Source organism: Doryrhamphus excisus, linkage group LG6 (genome assembly GCF_037039965.1).
Source record: "Doryrhamphus excisus strain RoL-2023G ecotype Guam linkage group LG6, RoL_Dexc_Guam_v1.1, whole genome shotgun sequence".
NCBI classification, from domain to species: Eukaryota; Metazoa; Chordata; class Actinopteri; order Syngnathiformes; family Syngnathidae; genus Doryrhamphus; species Doryrhamphus excisus.
Genome location: NC_136362.1, coordinates 23,286,452 through 23,309,997, shown reverse-complemented (window position 1 = coordinate 23,309,997; position 23,546 = coordinate 23,286,452). Strand labels below are relative to the sequence as shown.

The 23,546-nt window shown below is 43.1% G+C and overlaps 2 protein-coding genes across 2 annotated transcripts in view; one reads left to right on the top strand and one right to left on the bottom strand.

The window, feature by feature from the left end:
• Nucleotides 1–555: 555 nt before the first annotated feature.
• pkmb (pyruvate kinase M1/2b) lies at nucleotides 556–15,907 on the top strand. The gene is made up of 11 exons (XM_058088217.2): nucleotides 556–670; nucleotides 3,083–3,257; nucleotides 3,350–3,441; nucleotides 6,399–6,530; nucleotides 6,639–6,825; nucleotides 6,898–7,168; nucleotides 7,279–7,429; nucleotides 7,517–7,669; nucleotides 8,741–8,907; nucleotides 14,312–14,493; nucleotides 15,438–15,907. Exons 2-11 carry the CDS (start codon nucleotides 3,113–3,115, stop codon nucleotides 15,542–15,544), a joined length of 1,587 nt encoding a protein of 528 aa, XP_057944200.2. The 5' UTR covers nucleotides 556–670; nucleotides 3,083–3,112; the 3' UTR covers nucleotides 15,545–15,907.
• A 1,695-nt stretch (nucleotides 15,908–17,602) lies between these two features.
• The window catches only part of LOC131138875 (potassium/sodium hyperpolarization-activated cyclic nucleotide-gated channel 3-like), a 33,163-nt gene continuing 27,219 nt past the window's right edge, over nucleotides 17,603–23,546 (bottom strand). Inside the window, exon 8 of the mRNA XM_058088195.2 lies at nucleotides 17,603–22,511. Within this exon, the coding sequence (XP_057944178.2) occupies nucleotides 21,073–22,511 (1,439 nt within the window). The 3' untranslated portion in view covers nucleotides 17,603–21,072. The remainder of the gene's footprint in view (nucleotides 22,512–23,546) is intronic.

Sequence of the window (23,546 nt, the reverse complement as noted above, 5' to 3'; positions counted from 1 at the left end):
TTCATATCAAGGCGGGGGCCTCAAACTAGTGTCGCCTGTTTGAGACCCCTGCTTTAAAAGTTCATTGATCAGTTCTGACACTCCTTGCATCAAAACCATTCACACTAATTATGGTGGCTGCCTGCAAATTTGCTCATATTTTGTAAAAAACGACACATTTTTTTCTTGCATGTGCATTTTTTTAGTCATTTATTTAATTAATTCCATGAACATTTTTTGTGTAATTAACATATCACGTCACATATAGTGAAATGAAATGAGAAACTGGAAGATTATTGGGCTTTTTTGCACTAAAATGATGTAATCTAGATCCAACAGTAATTATTTTGCATGGTTTATACGGTGGGAGACTCTTCACTTCCCCTGGGAGGCCACAAGAGGCCGCTGCTGTCACAGGTTATCACAAGCGGGTGCCGTGTCCAACTCCAAGTTTGTCAGGCATGTTTTCTTTTGAAAAAAACTCACCTGTACGAGCTTTTTTTGTAAGTATTTCTTTTTGTACAAGTCAGCGCAAGTCATCATCGCGAGACAACCCCGAGCTAGCGACTGGCTCCTATGAACGCGGACTATATTCTCGTCGTGAAGTAGTTCCGGTTAACCGAGCGCACAAAAGGAGCCGCTGCAGGCAGTGAAGTGGTGCATTCAGGACCCTGCCAAGTTCAACCGAAAGGTGAGTGCACATTCATGTGTGTGTGTGTCTGCACCACTATGTTTTTATTGGTATTTTTTTCTGATGAGCTATCTTGATATAGAAAAGTGTATATATTATATACATGTTGCTATAGATGTGTATATGTCGTATTTCCCCTTAATTGCATGCATTCTGGGATAATAGTGAACTTCTCCATGTAGTATTAGGAAGGTCTGTGGATTACATTCACCTGCATGTATTACCATTAAAATGGCATACTGTATAAAGGGACTGGGAAATCATTATATATGATCACTGTAGCGTTTGAATCCATGATGACTTTTGTACATGCAGTGACCTTTCTGTGAGGGATTATGTCATTTCAAATGTTCTATTAAAAGAAGTATGTTTCCCCTCTCCAGAAATACTCTCAGGTGGTTATTTTAAGTCGGTGCTAAGGGCGAGAATGTTGTACTGGCACACCGAGTCTTTCCACTGAGTGAAATCAGTCTGGAAAACCTTGTGTTCCTTGTTTTTTCCCACACTGTCGGGTGTCTGTGCTTCACCTTTAGCTTCGGCTCCTCGTGTCCTTCAGCCCCACATGGACTCCCGGTGGAATGCGGAGCGTGCAGTCAGCCTGGCATGCTGCCCTTGTTGCTTTTTTGCACCGGCTGTTTGCTCAGCTGGCACCAAGACCTCTATTCTGATCTAGAGTACTTTCATTACAGCTTTCATACAAGCTTCTCAAGTGTTGCTCTCTCACCACTCTCTCCATTGATATGCATGTTCAGAAAAATGTCTATTTTTGACCCGCGGCTAACTTTTCCCCCTGACAAATCCTCCTGCTAGCTTGATATTGATCAACTCCTCTGTTTTTGGATTAACATTTGCAGTAAAAGTAGCTGTTCCGATTATTAGATTAGATTCCTCCCCTTCTCTTTTCAATTGCCACTGTTTACTCGCAACATTCAGGCTTAAATTGAACAAGGATTGTTAAAATGGAACAATCCTTACATGGTACGTCTTACTCCATTCTAAAGATAAACAAATTGATAAAAAGAGACACCTCATTACTGTATGGAATGGGAAATGATGTGCCTTCTGACTCCAAAAAGCACAGCAACGCGCCATTTCACCAGAGTTCAATTCCACCCTTGGCCATCTCTGTGTGGAGTTTGCATGTTCTCCCCGTGCATGCGTGGGTTTTCTCCAGGTACTCCGGTTTCCTCCCACATTCCAAAAACATGCTAGGTTAGTTAGGGATTCCAAATTGTCCATAGGTATGAATGAGAGTGTGAATGGTTGTTTGTCTATATGTGCCCTGGGATTGGCTGGCCACCAGTCCAGGGTGTACCCCGCTGCTCGTCCCAAGACAGCTGGGATAGGCTCCAGCACCCCTCATAACCCTCATAAGAATAAGCGGTAGAAAATTAATATTATTTTAATTGTGTTATTTTGAACAAAAAAAAGATATTATTGAACAATTTGAAAAAGTTTGACTGTAAATCAGGCATCAATTTAAATTTAGCTTTGTGTCCAACACTACAAATGTTGTACTTTTGAGCTAATAGTACGAATGGACTAAATAGGTCAGGTAACAAGGTTATGCTTTGCTGATTTTTTTGAAAATGCTAATAAATAAGTTCATAAATAACTAAGTCATTAAAAACATATTTATAAAAAAAATAACCACCTCAGCTTCACAAAATGTAGGAAACGGCTGAAAGTGCTTGTATGCTGTCACCATGCTAGCAATGCTAACGTGCAAACATTAGCATGCTAACAACTAGAATAATAGTAGCTAAATGTATGTACGTATGTGTGTGTGTCTACTCATGAAAATGGTTAAAAATGCTACTTTTGTTGAACATAAACACATATTGACCGTAATTAGTATCGCAATCAGGCACCAGGCAGGACCAAAATGCAGGTAAAAAAGTATCTTCTTGAATAATAATTTTGCCTTGCAGCAGCAGGATCACGGAAACTGGCCTAACCGAAAAAATGATTATGAACCAACGAAGGAAGGAGCACACACCTGAGCTAGGATACGAAAAGCAGGAAAACGGAAGCAGGGCAAGACAGGAAGTGAATACAAAAATAAGAGCATCCAAAGAGAAACTAAATTATAAGGGAACATAAACACAGTGACAAGCAGGAACCAACACACGCATGTCACTGTAAAAATAAAATAACCCTTCCCGAATGTGGGATGCTTCCGAGTTACTATGGTAACCAAATGTTTTGATTGACACTTCCAGAGAGTCATGACTTAACAACATCCTTTCCATTGCAGTTTATTACAGCTTGTCCTGTGTACCTAATTTTATGTCCAATGGCTGTCCGCAAGGCTTAGGGTCAGGCCTGAGTGGGAAATGTGTCCAGTTTGACCTTGACCTCCACTATTGACAATAACTCATCAATGTCTTTTTGTCGTTCCCCTGCCTGTAGGTATCGTCCCAAAGGCCCTTTTGTCCAGTCATGTCGAAGTCCAAGGATGCCTCCATCATCCACACCCAGCAGCTGCACGCTGCCATGGCGGACACCTTCATGGAGCACATGTGCCTGCTGGACATCGACTCTGAACCTGCTGTGTCCCGAAACACCGGCATCATCTGCACTATCGGTCAGGCGCACAAAAAAGTCCAATATTTCCATAATATATCCATCTAATTTAATATCTTAGCTTAGCATCTCATGCTAAATGTTTTCCTGCAGGACCTGCCTCGCGATCTGTGGACATGGCCAAAGAAATGATCAAGGCCGGGATGAACATTGCAAGAATGAACTTCTCACACGGAACACATGAAGTGAGTGAAGGAAGATACATTTATTGGAGATATAAAATACCTACTGGGTACCAAACACGTACACTACTACGTAAACTACTACTAGTCGCTGGAATCGTCCCTTGGGATTTGACAATTGACAATTAGCGTTATTGCAGGATGTATTAAATGTGTCATAACTCAGATAATAATTTTACATTATTATTATTGTATAATTTTTTATTATATATCATATTATATTATATATTTATATGTTTCCATATATATATATATTTATGTATTTATTTATTATATATATATATATTATTATTATTATTATTATTGTATCATGTAAAATATGAGGGGTAAAAAGAAAAAAATATTGTAAGATTACTTGGATATTACGTATGAATATCTGTCCCTCCATTATTTCTTCACGGCCACCGGTTGCCCCAGTCTGGGCTCCCCTACGGACGTCAATACAGAAACGGAGGAGTAGTTAGCAGACTAATACTTTCAGCATTTACATAACTACAAACAATACAGAACATATTTCAGCAATGTTGGTTAATCAGGTCAGTAAGACTTTCAAGTATGTCTATTTATGAACTTTGCAGTGTCATTACCAGTCAGTCAGCAATAGTGCAATAGTGAGTCTATCCCTGACGCCAGTCACCATAGTCATGTGACCCGCCCACGGCTGTAATGTGATCGAACCGTGTTAGGAAGTTGCAGAGCTGACCTGTCATCCTTTTTTTAAAAACGTCATGACATTTGGCTTTCCGGTCACTCCAACGGATCAGTGAACTAACAACCTTTGGGTTAACACCCATGAAACTTGACTCTCAAGTACGTATGACCCAACACTTGGAATATTGGATAATATCGGGTGTACCTAATGATGTGGCTTGTTACTACAACTTGGATTAGTCTTGAAATTGAGTGCTGTGGGGCCACTTGTCAGGACAGCTACAAATAGAGCCAAAAGCTCTTTTTCCTCTTGCAAGTCTTTCAGGAATAAAGCCACCAACTACATATAAATATATGAAGAACATATAAAGAAGAGAATAGTTTAATACTATAATATAAGACCCCAAGCAGCTGTTTTGTGTCATGTGCTAAAATTGGCATTGCAGTTGTCATTTAGGATTCACTGCTCTTCTCTGCCACGTCCAATACGTTTAACCATCTGCTCTTTAGAAGCGCTAGTCAAGGATTCTCAATAGGTCTGTACAACGTCAGACATTTGACCTGAAGCCAAGCGCCCCCTACTCCTGCACACGTACATTTTCAGTTTTCTGTTATTTTACCTCACTCGGGTGGCGTTTGTATGCTGGAGCCTATCCCAGCTGATTTCAGGCAGCCAATCCCAGGGCACATATAGACAAACAACCATTCACACTCACATTCATACCTATGGACAATTTGGAGTCACCAATTAACCTAGCATGTTTTTGGAATGTGGGAGGAAACCGGAGTACCCGGAGAAAACCTGCAATGCACGGGGAGAACATGCAAACTCCACACAGAGATGCCCAAGCACAGATTCGTACTCAGGTCTTTGCGATCTCCTGACTGTGTCGCCAACATGCTAACCACTCTGCCCCTTAATTAACATAAACATAATTAACTAGTTAATTTGAGATTAATTAAAAACATAGCAACCAATATGTAGCGTTATCTTTGGAGTGTGTCGTGGCGAGGTGTCACTACACCAGTAAAGTAGTTCTTCATCGTAACGATGTAAATAATAATGGGCACCACACACTGAAGGCCACATGGCCTCCAGTCCATTCGTTTTCAATTACCGTCCATCCAAGCGACGCGTGCAATTTGTGCATGTGAAAGTTTATGCACATGCTGGCTTGCAACGGGATCCCAGAAAGTTGAAAAATGTTCAGCTTTTCTAGACGAGGACCAATCAGAATGAGTTTCATTGATCAAGCAATGAGTGGACAGGATGCTAATCAGTACGCTACATTAGCCATGTCAGATTTCCCACATCTGTTTATATAATAGTTTATATAATATAGAGAGGAACTTGTTGGTGTGAGAGTAAACATAGCAGGTAAGTTCACATTCGGGTCCCCCTGTGGGCCCACTGTGGACTGTCAAGGGGGGCGTGAGAGGCAGGGAGTACTTTCAATGTTAGTGTAGATATGTACAATATGCCTGCCAAGATGTACAAATGTATCATAGTCAAGATCCCGTACTAGCAAGAATATGGTACTACTCCATCAACACTGGCTGCGTCTCCTCCTCTGAACTACTTTGATATCTCCAATTCCCTCCGCATCTGACAGCCAATCAAAACCGTGGGGAACATGAGAACTTTCTCCAACAAGATGGAAGAGGTAACGGCGCTAACGTGGCTGCAGAGGACGGCCTGATTAAGATTCAAGATTTCTATATTTCAAAAAGGATTATTTTATTTCAGCAGCTATGATTGATTCAAGTGCTTTTCCCGCTTTCCTGAACTATAAATGTTGTAAACGATGTCACAGAGGGGAGGACTTCCTTATGGTTGATTTTGGGCAGGTGACCAATCACAACGGAGTGGGCATGCCTGGAGGCGGCGCCATGGGTGGAGTAAATAAACACAGACAGGCAGGAAGCACAAATCCAAGGAAATATCTGTTTTCTGTGCGGGTTATTGCATGTAGCTGCTCTACAGGAGTCCACAACTCAATACAAATGAGCATAACAGGTCCGCTTTAAGAGTTTTAACATTTGAATGAAACAACACATGGCTTTGACTTTGTCTAAACTTTGGACTTTGTGGAAAAAATATTGTGATTTATATCGTACATCGATATTCAGCCTAAATATATCTAATATGAGTTTTGGTCCACATCGCCCAACCTGAGCCAACCTTGAATACCGTAGCCCCCGCTTTAAAGCCATACATTCTTGATTATTGTCAAATTGTCCAACTTTAGAGGCTGTGCTTCACTTCCAAAGGTATTTGGCTAAGCCAAGTGTTCTACCTTGTGTACCAGTACCACGCAGAGACCATCAAGAACGTCCGTGAAGCAGCAGAGAGCTTTGGAGCAGGCTCTGTTGGCTACCGGCCGGTGGCCATCGCTTTGGACACCAAGGGACCAGAAATCAGGACCGGACTCATCCAGGGTGTAAGTTGTTACCATGTGATCACCAACAGCCTCAATGATGACGCCAGCTGGGCTAGCTAGGAGAGTGAAGGTCACGCACACGCTCTTGTTCTTGTTCTTGTTGTGCAGAGCGGAACCGCCGAGGTGGAGCTGAAGAAAGGTGACACCATCAAGCTGACTCTTGATGACAGCTACAAGGAGAAGTGCGATGAGAAGACTCTGTGGCTGGACTACAAAAATATCACCAAGGTGGTTGAGAAAGAAAGTCACATCTACATTGACGATGGTCTGATTTCCCTTAAGGTCAAAGAAATCGGTAAGAAGGAAGACCAGTTTGAGCATCTGGTCTACAACCAGTCAGTAACACTTAAATCTGCCCGATCCAAAGGTAGCGACTTCTTGGGGTGCGAGATTCAAAATGGCGGAATGTTGGGCAGCAAGAAAGGCGTCAACTTGCCCGGCGCTGCCGTTGACCTGCCCGCCTTGTCCGAGAAGGACCTTCAGGACCTGCAGTTTGGCGTGGAACAGGGCGTGGACATGGTGTTCGCGTCCTTCATCCGTAAGGCTGCTGACGTTCACGCGGTCAGGAAGGCACTGGGCGAGAAGGGCAAGGACATCAAGATCATCAGCAAGCTGGAGAACCACGAGGGGGTGCGCAGGTGCGTATTGTAGTGGTTCACGTAGCTGGTCTCTGGTCACGATGGGACCTCTACAAGGAACAATACCATAGAAATGAAAAATTATGTCTTACGGATTTTCTTTGTCATAGATTTGATGAGATCCTGGAGGCTAGCGATGGCATCATGGTCGCCCGTGGAGATCTGGGTATTGAAATCCCAACAGAGAAGGTCTTCATCGCTCAGAAGATGATGACTGGCAGGTGCAACAGGATGGGCAAGCCTATCGTCTGTGCCACACAGGTGTGTTGGGAAGTGGTGCCATCGTTGTCTTTTGTTTGTGCGAGCTCTTCATGATGGAATCTGTCTTCTTCTTCTTCTTGTCCTCAGATGTTGGAGAGCATGACCAAGAAGCCTCGTCCTACCCGTGCAGAGGCCAGTGATGTCGCCAATGCCGTGCTGGACGGCAATGACTGTATCATGCTGAGTGGGGAGACGGCCAAGGGTGACTACCCTCTGGAGGCGGTGCGCACACAGCATCAAGTGAGTGCATGCTCGGTCCACGTGTGAAAGCTCATCATGGTCATCGGGGTTAGAAATATGTCAAATATGGCCAAATATGCCAAAAATGACTCATTTGAGTTACATAAGAGTATTTAAAGGGGACCTATTATGCTCATTAAATGATCCTTTGTATTGACCTGTGGACTCCTATAGAGCAGCTACACGCAATAACCTGCACACAAAGCTTTATAGTTCTTCCAGAATCTGCACCTATTCCAGCTGTATTTCCTTGGATTTGAAATGATCTGCTTTCATTTATTCCACCCAGGGCCTGCCTCCGGGCACGGCCACTCTGCTGTGATTGGCCACACTCTCAAAGTGCTTCCTAACTAAGACCGAACCCCACATTCTAATGTGGTGGTTATTATAAATGACCAAAGTCTTTGGAGAGCTAACTGAAAAGTGTGAAAAGTTTATATATAAGGAAGTCCGACCTTCTGTGACATCACAAAGGGAAAGTTTTACCACGCCTTGTGAAACTGAGCGTTTTGAGCCATCCTATATTTATTTCAGGCCTCACTTCGCCTCATTTTCTGAAACTTTGGCATCATTTAACATGAAAATATAACAACGGATAAAATGATTGTTTATGGAACAAATGTGTGGACAATGGAAACTATTTTTGTTTTATCTGCTTCTCATCTCTGGTCCCCGAATATAAGACAATCTGTCTTTTTCAGACTGGTTTTAGGGGACAAATAGCGTCTTATATTTGGGTTAATATGGAAATGTTAGCTGTTTAAGTTCAACGTGAACTGCCATCAGTGTCGCTGCCTGACTAACGGCTAGTTTAGAACTGTGTGTGTGTTATAACACGTGTTATAACCCGTGTCATGGAGTTGCATTGTGTTTCCTGTGTGTGTTCATGTTGCTCAGTTTGCATGTGTGTGAGGAGCTGCAGTGCACAGCAACAGCCCGTGGACATCGTTAGCTTCATGTGGTGCTTCCAGGTATGAAGATGTCTTAGCTCTTAATTTTTTTTTTGTCCTTTGAAAAGTAGAAATTCAACAACAATGTTGAGTAACGTTTAAAAACATTTTTTTTGTTCAGATTGCCCGTGAAGCCGAGGCCGCCATGTTCCACAGGCAGATGTTTGAGGAGCTGCGCCGCGTCTCGCATCTGACCCGTGACCCCACGGAGTCCGTCGCCATTGGTGCAGTGGAGGCGTCCTTCAAATGCTGTGCCAGCGCCCTTATTGTGCTCACCAGGAGTGGCAGGTTAGAATCCCTCTGCTTCTTCTGTACTCCATGTGGCCAATCCCTCCTGGCTCCAGTGAAGTGAGCCACTTCTGACCTTTTGGGATGTGAACTCTGACATTTTGCACGATAATTTTAACTCCCTCTTCATTGCCCGCATGATGGGGTTCATCCTCAAAAAAAAAAAAAAAAACGTGATTCATCCAGCTGGGCTTTCATGAGAAAGGCAAGTAAAGTAGTATAATAATCACCGCTGCATGTCATGATCATGAACATATTCTTTTGGGCAGAAGAGTTAGGGGATGCTGACAAAATAAAAAAATCACAATAGTATCTTTTCTGTGTCCATTTGCATCGGGGATATTGATATAAGCCATCCCAAACTTCATTACATTATCGTTTTGGCAATGAGAATACAACATTGTAACAACAATTATAGGTCGGAAAAGCATAATAGGTCCCCTTTAATGAATGAATGAATGGATCTTGGTCTGAAACCAATTTGAATATATTTTTAACCTAATGAATTATTCATTCATTCATTCATTTTCTACTGCTTTTCCTCACGAGGGTCGCGGGGGATGCTGGAGCCTATCACAGCTATCTGCGAGAGGCGGGGTACACCCTGGGCTGGTGGCCAGCCAATCACAGGGCACATATAGACAAACAACCATTCACACTCACATTCATACCTATGGACAATTTGGAGTCGGCAATTAACCTAGCATGTTTTTGGAATGTGGGAGGAAACCGGAGTACCCGGAGAAAACCCACGCATGCACAGGAAGAACATGCAAACTCCAAGACCAAAATTTGCTGTGCACACAGAGATGGCCGAGGGTGGAATTGAACCCTGGTCTCCTAGCTCCTAGCGCTAACCACTAGACCGCCGTGCCGCCCCTAATGAATTATTCTTATGTTTTTTTGTTTGTTCTTTTCGGTTAACCTTTTTATGAGCAACCTGTATTACCATTAAAAAAGCTGAAAAAGCCACGAAACTCCTGGTACGTCAATACCACTACACCCGGAGAACAGATCTAGATCTGGTACCGTCTAAAGGTCGCACTGCCAAATGTTATTTTACTGGCTTACTTTCATTTTGATGCATCATGCCAGAACTGGACAGAAAATTCAGTTCATAAAAGCTACAATAAGTGAAAGTATTAAAACAGGAGGACGCGGGGAAAGAGCAAAATACGTTGGTTTCCTGATGAAAATGGAAGGATTGTCAGTAATTGTCCTCCTGCACTAATGCATAGTGTTGCAGCAATACAGCCTAAAATCACAGCAAACAAAATGTTGCCATTTTTTAATATGTCATTTTAAAGTGCTCTCTAACTACTATTTGGCCAAAAATCTCAGAAACTCATGATGGCTTTCCAAGTAGGTGTAAAAAAACTCGTATTGCATTGGGTGCATATTCCAGCGGTCATGATGTGATCCCTGCAGCTTTATTGGATATTTTAGTTCATTGTCCTTCTTTTGTTGTTGTTTTTTGGCTTGCAACTTTTGGGTTTTGATTCAGTCTCACTGCTGTCAGCAAGTTGTTTCCAGATGCAGCGTGCTGCGGAAAGCTCCAAAAGCCTAGCGTCCGTCCACTTCCTGGCCAGCAAGAAATGCTGACGGACAAATAGCACCTCGTTTTCAGGAGGGTTTCCACCGAGGCATCGTACCTCTATGTGCGGTCTGTGTGTGATGGGGGGGCGTACAATGGGATTGAAGGTTGTCACTTTAAGAGACGTGTGTAATTTGTTCTGGGTGCGAGTGTGCAGTGTGTTGTGGGAGCTGAAGCATCAAATCATAAAGAACTCAGGCCTTCATGATGCAGTGAAGGCCTCATGAAACTAGGTCAGTGGAGGTTTCAGATCAGGTGGACAGTTGGATACGGAACCAGCTAAAACAGTTCAAACATAACAAGGTGGACACCTCTGCTCCACCGCATGGAAAGCGAAGGCATTGATGTAAAGGTGACGCAACCAACACAATGGTGCCGGTTCTCAAACCCAGCAGACAGGAGGTTCACTGCTATGCTGTGAAGCAACAAATATGGAATACAAAAGCATCAAACAACATTAAAACAATGGGATATGGCAATAGGCCTAATCAGCAAGTGCATGAGTCAGATGGAATTAGTTGCAAGTTTTGTTTAAAGACAGAGAGAGATGTGAAGGCTGAAAGTTTTAGAGAGTTTTTAGGGTGTGCCAGTCATTAGCTGCAGCAAACCGGAAAGCGCTGCGTCCAAAGATGATACGAACTTTGGGGATGGAGAGTTTGATGTGATTACTGGACCTTAGATTGTAAGCAGAGTGAGAAAGATGGAAGAGGGAAGAGAGATAGAAGGGTGTGATGCCAAGTATGGTTTTGTCGATGAGCTGGAGCCAGTGACGGGGCCGTCTGGTATGGAGTGATGTCCAGTCTACCAACTTCTATCATTCACAGTGCTGAGTGGTGAAAGGGGCGCTAGTAGCAAAACGGATGGCGGAGTGGTGAAGAATATCCAGCTTCTTCAGAGTGGACTGAGATGCCATCCTATAGATGGTGTCACCATAATCAAAAATGGGCAAGATGGACATTTTGACAAGTGTATGTTTTGCTGAACGGGTGAAAGCGGACTTATTGCAATAGAGGAATAGAGCTCAAGCAAGCTTTGACTTTTGACTGTAGGTGCTTGATATGGGTGGTGAAGGAAAGGGACGTGTCCAACCAGAGGCCAAGATATTTGTAACAGGTACAAACTCCAGTTCAGACCCGCTGACACAGAAAATTTGGGGAGTGAGGTGAGAACAGGTTTCCGGTCAAAGATGATGCATTTGGTTTTCTTAGTGTTGAGGAGAAGGTGAAGGCTGTGGAAGTGCTGCTCTACTGAGGTGAGATTGAACTGAAGTGAGGATGTTGCAGAGTGTAATGAAGGCCCCTCTGCATATAAGATGGTGTCATCAGCATATAGATGGATCTTAGAATTACCAGCAGATAAGGCTACATCATTTTTGTAGATGGAAAACAGCGTTGGGCCTAAAATGGAGCCTTGCGGCACCCCTTTAGTGATGGTGATATGTACCTTTGCACCAGGGCAGGAAAGAGCTCGCCACATTCGTCACCTTAGTTGGGACATATGCCTTCTGATGTCTACCGTTTGGTATCAGTGTGGCAGCCGGCGATCATGCCCCCAAATATGGCAGAGACTATATTATATTTTTATTCATGGATAGACGAGGGAATCCATGACCACCACATAGTGGAGGCGATGACAGATGTTGTCAACAGAAAAGTTTGAAGTATTTTGGTCAAATTCCATCAATTGTAAATGTCAAATGCGTAGGGATTCACTGCCCATTAGTGTTAGTGTAGCGGAATGGACCTTAGCATGTATCACAACATTTTTGGTATGTATCACAATATAATCAAATTCAGTGGCGGATAACGTGGCTGTAGTGACTACGTTCTTCCAGAACAGAGAGGAACATAAGGTGACCTATAAGAGTGGAGGTAGGAGTCCACAGGTAGACTACATCTTCTGTAGACGCTGTCATCTGAAGGAGATGAGTGACTGCAAAGTAGTGCTAGGTGAAAGTGTAGCCAGACAGCATAGGATGGGGGGGGGGGGTGTAGAAGGACCCTCATGGTGAGGAAGATGAAGAGGACCAAATGGTGGAAGCTGAAACAAGAAGAGTGTTGTAGGATTTTTAGGCAGGAGTTGAGACAGGCTCTGGATGGTCAGGAGGTGCTTCCAGATGAATGGACAACTACAGCAAATGTGGTCAGGGATCAGGTAGGAGAGTACTTGGTGCGTCATCTGGAAAGAAAGCAGACTAAGACTTGATGGTGGAATGAGGAGGTGCAGGAGTGTATACAGCAAAAAAGGTTAGCTAAGAAGAAGTGGGACATGGAGAGGACTGAAGAGAGTAGACAGGAGTACAGAGAGATGAATGCTAAGGTGAAAGTAGAGGTGGCAAAGACCAAACAAGAGGTCTATGATGACTTGTACGCTAGGTTGAACAGTAAGGATGGAGAGATGGATCTCTACAGGTTGGTAAGGCAGAGAGACGGAGATGGAAGGACGTACAGCAGGTTAAGTTAGGTAGGTTCGGTCCTGTCATTTTGTGTAACTTATTATAAAGTGTTAGCCATGAATTAATGGTAATGGTTTTATTTCATTTGAACATGCATCAGATTCCAATTGAGTGCATCCCATAATCACTTCCCAGTTCCACATGTCCAAAAGGAGTAGGAAGAAGCAAAGCTTATTAAATCCTACCCCTCCATCTGGTACTTTTACAATCACTAACTGTTACATTTGTCCACTTCCTGCTTTCCATAATACAGTTTAAGGTTTTTTTTGTTTTTTTTAATAATGTACCTCATACCGAAGTACTGGGTGATATGAGCATCCAATGCCATAATGGGTACCATAGTAAGTGTCAATATAGTGATATATATAGCACATCATGACTGGTTCAAGACTCTTCATCCTTGTATTTAGCAAACATCAACTGCTTGTATTGTTTCTTGAATTGGCTCATCGTTGTGCATTGTTTGATTTCCTTACTCAATCCATTCCATAGTTTGATTCCACATACTGAAATGCTATGCTAACGCTAATGTAGTCCTAGCATAGAAGTGTTTCAAATGTACTTCTTCCCTGAGATCATATTTCTCCTCTCTTGTAGAGAAGTATTGGATGACATTTTTAGCTAAATGCTTATTTTTAGCATTATGCATTATTTTAGCTGTTTGAAGATGAACTATATCAGCAAGTTGAAGTATTTGTGACTTTAGAAATAAGGAGTTAGTATGTTCTCTGTAGGCGGCATTATGAATTATCCTAATTAACTGACCTTTTTTGCAGTACATTTAGTGAGTGAAGATTGCTTTTATAGTTATTAGCCCATATTTCCACACAATAAGTAAGATATGGTAGAACCAGAGAGCAATAAAGAACAAATTTAGCTTTGTTCAATACTGAAATATTTCTGGCCACCTTATGTTGTATATTTGTAATATGAGGTTTCCAGCTCATATTTTCATCTATTGTGATCCCCAGAAATGTATTTTTGTTCACTCTTTCAATGCCTACACCGTCTATTTGTATTTGCTGGTGCGTGTCCTCTCTGCTGTTAGCAAACAGCATGATTTTAGTTTTACTTAGGTTCAAGGACAATCCATTATCATCAAGGACAATCTATTATCATTTCAAGGACATCTATTATCATAAATTAGATTCAAAATGATGTGAAAAATTAATGAAATTAATGAAATAATTTAAATCCAAAATGTGTTACATGTATTGATCCAATATATCATAGGCCAATTTTGGCCAGTATTTGATAAACGGATGCAGCCTGGCTAACTTTTGTAACGGAACATCAGCATTTGTATATGTTGCTAGAAAGTTCTCGACAAACTACGTTTCTACGTGCACTTGCAGGTCTGCTCACATGCTGTCGAGGTACAGGCCCCGTGCCCCCATCCTTGCCGTCACCCGCTGTGGTCAGACAGCCCGCCAGGCTCACCTCTACCGTGGTATCTACCCCGTGCTCTACACCAAGCCTGCTAATGATGTCTGGGCTGAGGATGTGGACCTGCGTGTCAACTTTGCCTTGGACGTTGGTGAGTAGAAGATCTTTAGAACTTCTCTCATGTGATCAGTGATGACAAATATGCAAAAATACATATGATGAAATAATGTGGTGTGTAGGGAAACTCAGGGTTACTTTACCGTCTCCAAATTAAAGTAAACCTTTCTAAATATGTATAATATAATATATAATTTAAATATATTTTTTCTAGGCCTGTATATTGAAACCAAACCGTTCTATATTATACATATATTCTATTATACCGTTCTACATTATAGATATTTTACAGAGGTCCTTCCCCGTTTAGCAACAATTTTCATTGTGTAAGCTAAACTCGAATTGGACAAAAAAAAAGTCCAACATGCTGCACACACACTGAATACAGCCAAGAATACCACTGGAATAAATTCATACAATTTCATGGAACACAGACCAGAGTACAGACTGATAGTGTTTAGGCCAGCAGAGAAGGCTTTGATGGCCCTGACTACACACCACTACTCTTGCACATGGTAAACCTTAAATCTTAGATCTTTCATGTTTTTTTCCACTTTTCTGGCCTATAAATGTAGCTAGAACGTTGTATTTTCGCGTTAAACGATGCCAAAGTTTCAGATAATGAGGTTTACACATTTGGAAGTGAGCCCTGAAAGATGTTTGGGATGGCTCAAAACGCTCGGTTTGGACTAGGTGTGGTAAAACCGTTCCTTTGTGACATCACAGAGGGGGGACTTCCTGATATGGTTCATAGTTAGGAAGCAGTTTGGGTGTCTGACCAATCACAGCGGAGTGGGCATGCCCGAAAGCAATTAAAACAGACCGATTTGGCCGGAAGCACAAATCCAAGGAAATACAGATGGAATAGGTGCAGATTCTGGAAAATATAAAAAGTTATATTTGTCCAAGTATTTCACGAAATGTCCTACAAAGGGTTCACGTGGAAGTTAGTCACAGGGTCTGCATGTTCCCCTGCAGGTAAACACCAGAACTTCTTCAAGACCGGTGATGTCGCCATCGTTGTAACCGGTTGGCGCCCAGGTACTGGGTACACCAACACCATGAGAGTGGTTCTGGTGCCTTGAGGTCCTAAGTGGACATTAGCAACCTGGCCTTCTTCCAGTCTTTTTTCTTTCCATTAGCAAAATCACTCCTCCACAAAGACTTTTCATGGTTTTTGCCCCCGCAAAATTGCCCAATTGTACATCGTTTTATTTGACTTGCTTCAGACTCGAAAAGAAAGCAAACGTACATTGTCAATGGACAATGTAGGACATAATTACAAACAATATATCATTTATATATTCAAGCCAAGTTGATGAATCACGTCAGGCCCCCTTTAATGACCACAATGAAACTGCTGAAACTTCCAATAGTGGTGTTGTCATGCCATGGCTTCAATGAATTAAAAGGAACTCTTGAAATGTTTGTTTCTCCTCCTTGCATTTATTTACAACTCAACGGTCCTGTTTGTATTTTTGTAAACTAACACTTCTGGCGGTGAACCGCTTCACAAAAACAGTGTGATGACTTTTACACTATATTCTATTTTTTGTACATGGCTGTTTACTATGAATACTCACATCCGTTTGCATTCTCCTTGGCTGACTGTGATGCTGTCAGTGTCGACGTTTGTTGTGACTGTGAAAAAGTTATGTTATCTTAACCTTATTTATGATGTGTTGTGTAAAACTATGACAGGAACAACATCACAATAAAAGCACAGGCAGATTTCCCTGGAATGAACAATCACAGCAACCACTATTTAAATTTAACTAACTATTTAACTGTTTCAGGTATTGGCTGGTACCTGGTACCAAATCAAATCAATAAACAATGCCAACATTGTATTATGTTACCTTGCACGACAGCATAGCCTCTTCTTCCATTCACATATGGTTCTTGCATTATAATCTTCGTTCCCTTAAAACGCTTACTTTTCAAACCAGTGTATGAACTGACGTGCATATTCTTACTTTCTTTTTAACCAAGTCATTCATAAACATTAAACATTTCACTTACTTCCACAACAGGAATAATTCCAGCTCTCTTTCAAACATGCTTAATTGGCACAAGATGGCGTCGGCGCTTGCAAACGTTACGTTGCTCCCTTTTCCACACATATATTTTCTCATATATTTATAACAGCACCATTTGTACATTAAAACGTTTTATAACTTATTTACATAACGCATTTTCGTACCAAAACCGGAGATATGAATTATACGCAGCCAACTTCCGGCTGTCCTTCGTCTTGTTTAGCAGAAAGAGGAAGTTCGTCAAGCAGACTAACTCACGCAAAGTGTCAGAAGTCAGGCAAGTCGTCACACTGCCCCCTGCTGGCAAATAGCCGTTATTACACCCCATTATGTACAAACATGGTGAAAACAATGTAGTTCCATTTTTGAAGTGGCGTCAACAAATACATTTATGAAAACAATTTTGATCACACTTCCGTGTCAGTGTAACCGTCAGACGTCCCACCTCCCCCAAAAAAGCATTTTAGAAGTGAAAACTATGCCAGAAAAAGCACATACAAACTATGTGTATCCACTCATCTGCGTGGCTGTGGATGCTTTTTCATAGTCCAGATCGCCCCCCCCCCCCCCCCCCAGTAAACCATCCAATCACTGTTAGTATGCAAATGAGCCAACATGCAGCACTGACTTTGTGGAAACAGAGAAAGGGACACATCAGACAACTAATAATTAACAACTAAAAACAAAGATGTGGCTGCACAGTGATCAAGTGGTTAGCGCGCAGGCCACACAGCTAGGAGACCTGAGTTCGATTCCACCATGGACATCTCTGTGTGGAGTTTGCATGTTCTCTGCGTGCGGTTTGTCTCTTGTACTCCACCCTCACATAAAAACAAAGTGTCATGTTTGTATTTGTTTTATTTTCACGCGTATACCGAAGCATTTTTGATGGAAAATATTTGCATCTTTCAAACCACTAGCCATGATCCTCAAGGAAGCCATGTGAAACCCTGTTTCTTGATTGTGATTGGTTCATTAGGAGCCAATGGTGAACCAGAAGTGTTGACGTCATCCAAATTGTGCTTTTTTTATTGATTCAAAGAAGCAAATAAGTCATGTGGTTGTCATAGGTGCGTATCAAATCCCTTATTATATATATATATACGTATATATATAACGTATTCCTATCTGTGATTAAATATAATTAATTATCCAAGGACAACATTTGAATCGATTAACAGCTCAACTGTTAACATTTACATTTGGATTTTTGAGAAAATCAAGACAAAACAAAACAAACAATAAATACAATAAAAATATACAGCATATATTTGTACCCTTTATCAATGTTACCTTTGTTATGGAAAGAACACAACTTTATAGACATGCATGGCTGACCAGATCATTATTTATTGCATTGAATTCCATAGCTAAAATAAATGCTAAAATATACACACAGATGGAATTATGAAAAAGAACAATAAACATAGAGAAATAGATGAGTGTTCTCGCACCTTGCACTCAAAGTAACGTTACATTCAAGCTGCTGGTGTGAGCTTGGAGGGGAATATTAATGAGGGATTGATCCAGCCCGCCGGCGGACATGTTGCCTGCTGACCCACAGCATCGCTCGGTCACTCGGCCTCAAGATTCGCAAAACAGGCAGTTCAACAACCAAGCCGGGAAGCGTTCTTGTTGATTAGCAGCAACAAAGAGGTAAATGTGTCCTGCTCATTATGTTGTTTTTAGCCCTTTGACTGGTGCAGGAAACATGATATGATATGACATGATCATTTGCCTTTCTGATTGTGAGTGTAAATACTGCATGGCTTAAATGTCCCAGCAGAGATGTTGCAATAGAACATCAAGTAGACAAACATTACATTCACTAGTTTGATATCTGCTTTTTTTGTGCAATAAGCATCTTGGAAGACATGCTGACTTCAACACATTCGTACATCCTGGTCCATCTTGCAGGGCCAGCAAAGGACAGCCAGTCCAATGGAGGCTCAACGTCACGGCAACTCCGATGTGTCTGCCTGAGGACATGCCTGGAACTCTACACCAAAAGAGTCTGGATGACTGAGCTCCTCATCACATTTTAAAGGGTATACAGTACGTCCAGAAAGTGTCATTTCGGCTGCTTTCGGTGTCTTTTTGGATATTACCCACATGTTGTTAGCATAAATAACAGTAGGAATGAAGATTACTGGAAAAATGAGAGCTTTTCCTTTTTGGGTCAGCTCTCTTTCCAGCACAATCACCATTACGGCATGGCAACATGCGCCATCAAACTACTCACTCAAACCTTCAGGACACATTGAGAGTAATATTTTTGTTATTTTTGTAATGGCAATTGACTTATACTGCAGAATGTTACCAAGATTCATAAGATACATTCCAAAGTCCCTCATAAGGAACCAAATCCCCGCAAACACAATTTCCACTGCATTTCAGTCCTGCCACAAAAGTACCAGTTGAATAAAGGATGATACCAAAACGGCCTCTGAAAGGCCTACTTTTCCCCGCATGATGGAGCACCTTGCCAGTAGGTAAAAGTGAAAACTAATTCGCTCTGGGAACAAAACATTGACATTTTGGGTCCATGGCCAGGAAACTCCTAAGACCATAATACCTTTGAGGAAGACGCAAACATCAAAACCTTTGGCCATCACTGTACTATGCGTTTGTAAACAGTCATTTCTACCCGTCTTTAATAAACACATGACTCGTTGGCGTTATCCCACGTTGCAGCTCGAGAACCCTCCCATTCTCTCTTCAATTGCCGTTGTTCAATCCGGGTTTAGGTCCTAAATATGCCTCACACACATATTAAACACATTTAAAGTATAACATGTACAGGTAGTCACCACTAATGAATGACCAATGAAAAGATGGAGTCGGGGTCACGGTGTAGTCTTTGACCTGACCTGGTTAGACCAGGTTGTATGGCTCATGCTAGAGTCTTGCAGGTGACAGATCCGCATCTATGATATAACGTTCTCTGTACCAGAACAAGCTAAACACGGAAATCGGAATAAAAGCTACCAAGTTGAACATACATGCCTTGACATACATACAAGGTCAAAGGTTTTCTTTTTGGGATGCTCCGATCGGGGTTTTATGCTGCCGATTCTGATACCAATCATCAATGAGTGAAATGGGCTGACACTGGTCAGATAGTTGTAGTGTAAATTAGTACTAGTGTACTAGTACTATTGGCTATATTAGGTGTCACCAATATTTTTTGAGAGCTACTTTAACGGTATGAAAATGACTAGTCGTTTTTGTAACATTTACCGTATTTTCTGGACTATAAGTCGCACAAGGCCAAAAATGCATCATTAGGAAGAAAAAAACATACATAAGTCGCACTGGAGTATAAGTCTCATTTTTGGGGGGTAATTTATTTTACAAACTAACTAAAACAGTTATAAGTCGCTCTGGAGTATAAGTCGCAGGAACAGCCAACCTATGAAAAAAAGTGCGACTTCTAGTCCGGAAAATACGGTATTTGCATAGCTTATTTCAGCCCAACCAAGCAAATATGTTTGTTAACAAAATAACAAAATACTGGTATCCACAACTCCCACAATGCATTTCTTTCTAGTCTTCTTACATGAACTAAAAACCTGAATGAAAAGCAGGCCATCCAGTCCGACCAATCCGACCACTTTGGCCTCCAACTGCCACACACACATGGGCGAGTGTCCGGCGTTTTGGCTACATTAAACACTCACCACATCCTGTCACGTGCAAAACTTATGTCACTCTCACAACAACAGGAAGTCCCACACGGCAGACATGTTTAGCTTTGGCTGCAGGCTGAATGCTGGGCGTTATAAGGCGTGTATCGGCGATACCAATCATGTGCTTTTTCAATTAAAAAAATCGCCGGAAATCATCGGAGCTTTCAGTCGGAATCTTCATCATTGCTTGTTAGTGGAAAGTGTCTGTTCTGTAGTCTTTCCCTTTGAAGTGTCCTGTGTCCATTTCCGTCTACATAATCCACGATGGTATCTTCATACATCAACTTGTGTTCACCTCGCTACAAGTGTCGTGCAGGTCTGTGGTGCATTCAAGGACCGACAAAAACATCAGTGAAGCATAAAAATGTTGAAATTATCGGCTGTCTACTCTATGCTGGACATTTTACAAAAAATCAGAGACTTTGTTGAAACTGAATGCTGAATGGCGAATATGGCGGGATCCACTGTACTGGATTATAAATCCTTGACCGAGTCCAACGTCTATCCCGATGCCGTGCGTTTCAATCATCAAACATAAGGACTGTAAAGAAGTGGAGACAGGTGAAGGTTGCAAAGTACACGGGGTTAAACAACTGAGATAATCACATAATGGTTGTAATACAGGAGTTGATAATTTCATATTTCCATGAGGTGCTACAGGTATTATACTGTATTTACTTGGCAATGGGTCCTTTTCTTATTATATCTAAAGGAGAACTACGCTGTAGAAAAAGAGTCCATCCATGTCCAGTACCTTCTGTGGTGGAGGGCGTTGGTACGAAGCTGGATACGAGTCACACACCCTCCTTGATTGACAGAAGCGGGATGGACGAGGGGAGTTTTGGACTTCCATCATGAAAGGAGGAAGGAGGGTGTGTCTGAGCCTCACAAGCTGGAGGGAAATTTGGACTGTTTGTGTTCCACCTCCAACAGCTGAGAGTTTACCGTCAGAAACTGAGGTTCAAGTGCTGAATGCGTCCAGGTGACAGCGGTGGTGTGACCCGGCATGGAGAGTTGGGCTTTATTGGCCGCAACAGGGGAGGAGAAGGGGCTCGTCACCCCCCCTGAAAGCCTGTCTTGCGTGTGGTGCGAAGAGCCCGATATGGTCTTTATCTCCCCTGGTGATTCGTCGTGATCCCTGATGGGGCTCGCCACCCCGGCTGGGCATGAGGTCTGAGTGTGAAAGGGGCTGTGCATGTCCTGGTTTTGGTAAAGCGTCCTTCCCCTAGCCGGACTCTGCAGGCTGGGACTGTGAAGGGGCGGCGTGTAGCATGGTGACGCCTCTGCAGAGCCGTACTGCGCCAAGGCGGCAAGGGCGGACTGCTCAGGCAGAACCTCTGGCAGGAACGCCGAACGCAGGCCCGTCAGACTGTGCTGCGCCAGAGTTGACGCAGCACCGCCCCCACATCCACCCCCACCCGCTGCCGGAATAAACCTCACAGTGGGCTGGGTGGCGCTGGTGATGATGGGTAAAAGTGGGAAGTTCTGACTACTGGCAGTCCTCCTGACGCCGCCATGACAGGACCCCATCTGCTGCGTGATGGCGTGCGAGCCCTCCTGCAGCTGGCTTAGAATTGGGCTGACAGAGCTGGAGATCAGAGGACTTATGGTGCAAGAGGAGGGGGCCGGGAATCTCCCAGCGAGGCTCGCTACCTCCCCCTGCTGCTGGAGTAAACCGAACGGATGGGGCGGGGCGGTGATGGTGCCGTGGAAGGGCTGCGAGTGGAGCTGGGCGGCGCACGTGTAGGAGACAGCGGCCTGGCCGACGGGGAAGTTGGAGGCCACGACCGAGTGGGGGGGCGCCACAGGCTGCAAGCTGCTGGTGAAGATGGGCTGAGAGGTCAGGGTCGGTAGCGGTCCAGTGGTGAGGTGCGGCACTCTAATGGATCCCAGTGGGGCGGTGTCCACCCCTGGGTGGAATTTGGCTGAACTCAGGGGAGAATTGGGCCCAGATGGAAGCGCCCCACTGTGGACTCTTTTTGAGTGACCCATGGTGTCTTTCAGGGAGCCAACGGCCAGAGGATGGTGGAATAGGATGGGGGGCAGCTGGGGGTGGTGAGCCAAGGCCAGCGCCAGCGGGGTGGTGGCAGCGGCCGCCTGGAGAGGTGCCTGAACCAGGGGAGCCCAGATGACCGGGGTGGGCGATGCGGGAGCAGGGGGAGCGGTCAAGCTCTGCGCCGTGCAGGTCTGGATGAGTTGTGTGCACTGGGCCATGTCGCGGTCATGTTGTACTATTCTTTGGATGATCTCGCTTTCTTGGAGGTTTAATGTGCCAGAACTTTGGTGATGCTGGACTTTATGTTGAAGAACAGAGTTCCTCTTTCCTGTTGTTGAAAAAACACGGCAAATTAATGAAAGTGTATTCATGAAGGAGAAATGGTTGTAGACTACCACGCTGATGAGAAATAGGCTTTCACATACATTCCTGTACTTGTGGCGGCCCACAACAATTCATTTTGGACCGCAACAGAACAATTTAGCACCATCTTTTTCTTTGTTTGTTTTTTTTTTTTAGATGTGCTGTTATCTGTTCATCTTTGCTCACTGTGACGTTGTAATGACGTGCCTGAGTGGCTTGAATAGAGACAGGAATCAAAGGAATCAAACCCAAACAAATGTACATTCATCAACATTCCATTCAACAATTATAAGCACACTCCCCTCCAAACATGACAAATAAGACTCAAAACTCTTATGGTGACCCTATAATGTTACTTGACTATTACCACGCGCTGATGATCTACTGCAGAGATTTTCAACTGGTGGGTTGTGACCCAAAAGTGAGTCACGAAAAAATTATTTTAAAGATGGCAGTGCAACTGCCAAAGATTTTTTTGTGCAAGAGGCACAAAGATGATGAAAGTCATCAACATCACTTCCGCAGCAACCAGGAAGTGAAAAGGCGTGTAGCTGTGGAGACGCGGAGGAGATTATGCATTCAGGGGACATTTTAATGCAGTGATTTTCAACCTTTTTTGAGCCACGGCACGTTTTTTACATTGGAAAAATCTTGTGGCACACCACTAACCAAAAATGTTCCAAAATGTCACCACGACCTCACACGTGCATCAATAAGTCTATGGGAGGAACAAGGTAGGTGTTGCCACACGGACCAATATTACATTGCTCTGCCAGTCTTTACACCACAGACACTCCACAGTAGCCACGTTTTTACATCACCACTTTTTCTCTTTCCGAATGACCTTTTGGGAAACAATGGTATTCATGGAAAGGAATATTCCAATCTCTTGTCTACATGCGCCGTGAAAATAAACCAGAATAGTAATGGGGCATGCCCAGTAAAACGTAAACACCAACATCACGTGATACCGTCTTCCCCAAGGTATTCTTTCACTTGT